This window comes from Setaria viridis, chromosome 9, assembly GCF_005286985.2.
Source record: "Setaria viridis chromosome 9, Setaria_viridis_v4.0, whole genome shotgun sequence".
Lineage (NCBI taxonomy): Eukaryota > Viridiplantae > Streptophyta > Magnoliopsida > Poales > Poaceae > Setaria > Setaria viridis.
This window is the reverse complement of record NC_048271.2, coordinates 4,195,029-4,202,052: the sequence shown is the minus strand read 5'-3', so window position 1 is coordinate 4,202,052 and position 7,024 is coordinate 4,195,029. Positions and strand designations below refer to the sequence as shown.

General features: G+C 47.9%; 1 protein-coding gene across 1 annotated transcript; it reads right to left on the bottom strand.

Moving 5' to 3' along the window:
* Positions 1 to 2,087: 2,087 nt before the first annotated feature.
* Positions 2,088 to 6,653, bottom strand: LOC117838704 (mediator of RNA polymerase II transcription subunit 9). The gene is made up of 5 exons (XM_034718833.1): positions 6,363 to 6,653; positions 5,594 to 5,656; positions 3,591 to 3,671; positions 2,902 to 2,960; positions 2,088 to 2,479 (listed from the first exon to the last, which is right to left on the bottom strand). The coding sequence occupies exons 1-5, from the start codon at positions 6,576 to 6,578 to the stop codon at positions 2,419 to 2,421; spliced, it is 480 nt and encodes a 159-aa protein (XP_034574724.1). The 5' UTR covers positions 6,579 to 6,653; the 3' UTR covers positions 2,088 to 2,418.
* Between the last annotated feature and the right edge of the window lie 371 nt (positions 6,654 to 7,024).

The window sequence follows — 7,024 nt, the reverse complement described above, 5'->3', positions numbered from 1 at the left end:
ATGTCATGCCCAGGCCCCGGGGACATGCACGGATGGAGACGTCATGGAATTGAAGGACGGCAAGGGACGGGGATTGCTTCAGGAGGAGAAAGAAGCTGCCGATGTCGCCAGGACATACTGGCAGATGAGCAGGCATGGCCACTGGCTAGCTCCGTCAGTTGTCCCTATCCAATCCAAAGCTAGAAAGCTGATCGGACAACATTTTTCTTCAGTTGGTGTGCCATGCAACATAGCTTCCAAGAAAGCCAACGCGCCTACTGTGCTCACTACCAACTATGCGAATGAAGAACAAAAACACAAGGAAAAACATGTTTTTGACAGAGACAGCATACAGAAATTGCTAATACCAGCAGGCACGAAGCGGCGTAAACTGAGCAGAAGGAAAGTTGGAGACGTATGTGGACGCTGCGGAACAAGGCAAAAGATGGGACCTCATCGGTCTGTCCTCGTCTGTCAGTCATCTCCTCGGCAGAAGCAGGAGGCAACTGCGAGCCCATGGCGGCATCAACGAAGCAGGGCTGAGCACGCCCCCCTGCGCACGTCTTGAACCGTTGAACGCCTACTCATCATCTCCTGGCGTTCACCCATCCGTGCGCGCTAGCACCTCCGGACGGCCGCGACCCGCCGCGATCTTCACTCCGGCGGCCACGTCGAGAAAATCCTCCCGGTTCGTCGTCGCACTCTCAGTCGCGGAGCTCGAGCGTCCGGTGCCACGGTCCCAAATGCATACGCCGGTGGCCGCGCCACGCCGGGCGGGCGGCGGCATGTTGAGCGGGCAGGGGCTCTCATGAACGGACGCCGCCGGCACGCCGCGGTCGAGCGGCTGCTGGAACGCGTGGGTCCGATCGCCGGCCGCGCAGAACGGGAACCGGCGCTCCCGGGCGCCTCCGTGAGCCAAGCGCGACGAGGATTGCCGGACTCTGGCGGTGGACGGTAACTCAAATACTGTCCGGGGTGGACGGTAAATGAAATACCGTCCACACCTTGGCCTCTCCTGTTCGTTGGATCGTCCTCGTGCGGCCAAGATCGAGCTGACCAGTCGCCGGCCTCGAGACCTCTCCACAGTCCTCGTGCGACCGACCGCCGAGCTTCACTGGCGATCCAGAGCCTCGTCGGCGATGCCGGCTCCTGCGCCTGGAGAGTGGAGACGAAGGGATGCCCTCCATATGGCGGGGCCGGTGCAAGCACGCCGGCGTCGTCGCCTGCGACAGCAAGCTCGTCGGCATGAGCGAGTTGCGCCGACGGCAGCGCGGTGGTATCCGGCGTGGCGCCGCGCACGCACCTCGCGTTCTAGCTACCCGGGGTGCGAACGGCGCTTGCGTACGGGTCGACACATCCTCTCCATGTTGCTTGGAGACGAAGACGGCGTCCATGAATACTCACGGTCGGCGCAAGCTCGCAGATCTCTCGGCTCTCGCACTCTACCAACGTCGCGGCGTTCTCTTCCCGGGTTCCTCTCCGGCACGTCCGTGTCGGCGGTGCACACCCGACCTGGTCTCCGGCGGCCACCAAAACACTCGTTCATATGCCGACCTGATCGCTCCTCGTCTGCTGGTTCGAGGACATGCACGCCTACGCCAGGTACCAGAGCACCTGCTCCCCACCGACATGCATGGTGGCCGTGCCCCGTGCTCCTCACGGACAGCCCACCGCGGAGGCCATCTACCGGGGACAACCGACCACAATCCCTATGAGATCTCCTACACATGGAGTACGGCGGTGTGGCCCAATTGGTCAGCAGGTGATCAACGCCATGCAGGCAAGGACGAAGGAAGACTACTTCCACCGCGGGCACTCAGCTGGCGCGGCCGGACCTTCTACTTCAGCGCGGGCCGACGCCCGGTCGCTGAGGCGTCTCGCGCCGGCGGTGTCCACGTTCATGGAGCTACTGGCGCGGTGTCCACGTTCATGGAGCATGGCGGTTAAGCTGGGCTGCATATCAGTTTTCTACTAGTACCGATTTATTCTGTATAACCTACAAACGAGTTTCAGTTTTCGTTTCGACCAGCAATTATACTTCATCAGGCAGATAAAGCACCGACATCAAGCAGGTAGCAGATAAATACACCTCAGGTGCAGCATCGAGCTCGCGGAAACTTGTGTCAAACCCATTTACTGTCGATATCTTAAACCACATCATCCTTAGCATACAAGACCAGAGCTGTTGAAAGCAATACTTTGTCTTGCACAAACATGACTTTGACATGTACAAAGTGCTTTCAAGTTGAGACTCTTCCAGTATACATTGCACTTCGACATTCGGAGCGCAGCGCTTCAATTCCCACATCGCAAAGCCAGGCCCCAACTCCAGACCATCTTCCAGTTCGGTTAGCCCATACCATTCAATTCAAATACAAAGAGATTTCAACTACTGGTGACAGTGATCGCTAAATATTAAACATTATGATGGTTTTCTTTTCATCTTGTATCCCCCTTGAGAAGGTCTTCAACAGAGCTTCTGTACTTTGTAATCAACTCCCTGAAAAGGCAAGATACACAATCAAACACACTTAAGAGTAAATCAATTTCAAACTTCAAATGCAGAATAAAATTCAGAAAACCCATGCTTTGCTTGCTGAAACTAATGTTTTATAGTTTGCAATACAGATCCCCAGGTTTGAGAGTCATGGTTTCAGAAACACCACCCTGGTGAATTTCAAAACTGAAGCAGGCATGCTGCTCCCTTACTCTGAATGTGACAAGGTGATGAGCCCGGCAGCGCAAAATGTGACTTCAGGCAGGACACGCATGTCAGCTCAGGTTGGAATTTGTAAAGGTAGCTTTTCTAAGCCATGACCATACATTCTGGGTTATATGTGCTACAAGCTATCAAACCCGGAATTTTCCTTTTGCAGCTAAGACCATAAGCAGGTGTTTCTGAAAAAAGAATCCAGCTCTTACTTTCTTTGATCAAGCAGCTGCCGTGTTTCATCCAAACTTTGCCTTTGTCCCTCGACCGTCTATCAGTCACAGAAATGAAACAGTTGCCATGAGTATTGAAGCATAGGGTAGGAAATAACTAGTTCTTAGCTTTCCAAGAGAAGCCTAGAATTATGTGACAACTCAAACATTCACCTAGTTATTGGTGAGCTTCATACAGTATAGGTACATGTATATTACATAAAAGTGCATTTATCAAATACAAAACAAAGGGTCAAGATGTTGTTGACTGACTAATTTCACATGGTTCTCATCAGCAGTGTTGAGTGTGACCAGGCAGTCACCAATGGTACTCAATATTCTACCAATTTCTTTGAATTTCACAAAATACCACACATCATACAACATATAAAATTTCTTTGATCAATATTCTCACTTCTCACTACAGCTTGATCCAAGGATAAAAAGTTCACCTGGACGAAATTCACTACAACAAACTGATATTATTATTCTACACAAAAATTTCATAGTAAGCTAAGTGATATGTTTCAGGAATAAGTAAATGCAAAATTCTTATTCCATAAAATATCTAAAAAGCAAACAAATTAAGCTTGAGTAGACAGAATAGTTCGCTTTACACCTAATACTTAATACCGAAGAGGCCACTGAAAAGAAAGCAAAACAGACAGGAAAAAAGTAACAAAACTTACAGTAGACTTTGAACTTATTGTTCCTGATATGGAGTTCAACAATTGTTGGCACCTGGCAAATTGGCTGGTCAACTCTTCAACCTATATATTAAAAACAAGCTTCTTGTTAATATAAGAACATAAAGAAATTAGGATTTGCAGAAGCATGGGTAAAAAAATATGGTGCTTGGTGTACTTTTTCCTGTGCTTCAACATGGGAAAACATGAGACAGTATGGAAACAAAGGGGATACAATTCTTCAACGAGGCACATCTGCAGTGTATAAGTACTGGCACATAGTAGTAACCATAAGGTAATATTAACAATAAATAAATGCAGGATATTTGTCAAAGGAAAAGGAAAAAAAGGAAGTAGTTTAGTTGTGTTTGTTTTTCTAAGTTTAGCACATAAAAAATCTGAGACAGAAGTGAGAAATAAAGGGTACCATCTGAAAGGCAGGACACTTTGAGTCTTTCTATATACTATAGCAATTACAATAAGAAGTAGTGGCCCAGAGAAATCCCCCACAACCCCCCCAAAAAAAACAGAGTATAAACTTCTTAGGTTCTCTGCAGATATTTGAAAATATTGAGTGTTTGGATTACAATTCATCGATCTCACTACAGCATTCTGTGTCAGATCTAGGCATATACATCTCTCATAACAAAATCCTCCATTTTCCTCAGGGAGGTGATTTAAGAACTATATAGCACGTTGTATCAAGATAAACTCTGTACAAGCATATTCCCCACCTAGAAAACTTTCAGTAATATGAAAGATAGGAGTATTTTCTACATGAATAAGTCTACATAACCCCCTGAGGTACTAAGGTTTGCCTACTTAAACCCCTGAACTACTAACCACGTATTGAGCACCCCGAATAATGTAAAACTTCTATATAACCTCTATAATGTCAACACTGTGATGTGGCATGTTATGTGGATGCTGTTGTGGCAGTTTCTTGGTGAATGACATGTGTGCCATCCTCCGTATCGCTCAGTCTACGTCACGTTGTGATTATCAGTGAAGAGATAGAGAGAGGTGAAGGGAGTAGAGAAATGGTGAGAAAAACACATTAATGTGTGGTTCCAGAATGATGCGGCAATGCAACATGCAATATTCTAAAGGCGTTAAGGCAACACGTGGCAACCCATCCCCCTCATATCTCTTAGGCACTTAAGGCGGGCAAGGCGGATGCTTTAGTCATATGAATATTAGAGAAATACAAGAAAATAGAGTATCCGTGGGCCACAGCTACAATATGCAGTGTGATCCCACTAGCCTAATTAGGCCCAATCAATCCAACAGCCCATAAAACACCTTACCCCCTGACCCCTCGCTTACCCTAGCCCCACAGAATCCCCTCAGCTGCACGCCGCCACTTAGTTCCCTGTAGATAGACCCATGATTGACAGTGAGACAAGGTGCAGCAACAAGAACAGCCATCACAAGCACCTCCGTCGGCCGCAAATCGTCGAAGCCTTTACCCCTCAGCATCCACAAATGGAGCACTGCAGCCGCCCTTTCAAGTTTGCGTGCCTCCCCAGTTTTGTGGAAGCCAGATCTGTGCTGGCGCTGGAGAAGATGGGGAAGGCAGAGGGAGAGACGCTGCCTGCTGGTTCCTAGTATCCTTCCCACTCCTCTCTTCTCAGTGGTCTCTCCTTCCCTCGCTCTTCCCCTCTTGTGGCAAGGTGCCGGTGACACCTTGGCCCCCGTGAGCCATGGCCACATGTGACAAGGTGTTAAGAACCATGGCCACATGGACAAATTTGTTCCACACCAGCAAAAACACTCTCCGAAACCACCTAGGGGGTCATTTAGACAGTTTTAAATAGTTAAAAGTGGAATGCCTGGTTTCATAATTCTGAGGGCTAAGTTAATGAACCTCAATACTTGGGGGGGTATCAGGTATGTAGACTTAATCTTTCTACAATGAAGCTGCAAGTATTGCTTCTGCCAAGATCGTACACTATAAGTAGAAGCACATCAATCTATAAACAATTGAAATTAGAAGAAAACCTTACCAGTGCATCAAAATTTTGATCCCTTGTTCCTGAACCAATCGCATCAGATAATCTTGTGACCAACTGACATAGCAAAAAAAGATGTAAAGAAAAAGCAACCAGTATTTCACAAAACATTCCACTACTTTCTCAAAGGATAAAAGGAAAACTGGCTATCATGTGTGCGAATACAAAGATTTTCTACTTGCACAAATGCCATTGCAAACAAGCCTAAATGCTAGATGTCAATACAAGCATGGGACATACTGAAAAATGATAGTACCAGCTTAAGAAAATCTACAATGCCTCAAGCACCCTCACATATTTTTCATATTGACCTATCTTGTCAAAACAAATTCCCCTGACTAATCTCAACACTTTTCTCTAGCCCTTGCCATAGTTACACCCCTGTACATCATTTATGTACTCCCGTTGTGCTAGTCACTACCACAGGCCGAAGTAGAAAAACATGGTGTGAAAAAATTCCAAATGAAGCAACAATAACAGAACAAATTAGTGACTATCATTCATGGTTGTAACAAGTAGCAAAAGCCCAAGTTCCCAAAAATGGAAACAACATGCTAGCAGAGCGAACACGTAGTCGACCAAATCCAGCGGTGCGGCGCACGGATCGAGCCGTCTCCGACCAGATCCACCCATATCCGCGTGACTCGACCGCCGCGCTGCCCCTGCAGCACCGCCGCACCGCCATGGTCGCCAACACGCTTCATGGATGGGGGCTAAAATTAAACACAATTCCAGAACCTCCCTGTTCACTGCTGCTCCTTACATGGAGGAGGTGGAAGTGGGAGGCGAGCGAGGCATGGTGATGCTGCTGCGGCTGTGGCGGAGACATCAGCCCCGGCTGCGCCTGCGGTGGAGACATCATCGCCGGCTGCTGCTGCTGGTGGTGGTATTGAAGAGCGTGGAGGTGGTGGTCAGGCTGCGGGGATGGCACCAGCCCGCGGTAGGGGTCGCCGTACTGCTGCGGGTGGTGGTGATCCATCTCCCTCTCGCCCCAACTGCGTCGGCGGGCACGGCAACCTCGGTAGGAACTGGATGTGATGGACTCGGGGAGTTCAGATGCGAGATGAACAGGACAGGGATCCTCCGCACTTGAGTCACTGACGTGTGGACCACCAATTGGGTGGACTGACGTCACGACCTATGAGTATCATTCAGGAAAAAAATTAACTGATTACTGCAGAGGAGACTCATCCGATTAATTATGGCCTTCTGCAGTATATAATTTTTTTCCTAGTGTTTATAAGATAAAGTTAAAATATTATATTACAGGAAAAGAATCTAAATATTTTAGGTCATATGTCAGGATGAGCGTCACTGCGTGAGAAACTCATTCGAATGTACGGATTCCAGAGTATTATCAGGTTTTGTATGTAGTTTCATTTTTCTATTTGTAGTATAATCTTCCGTTGCTCCTTTTCGAGTGGG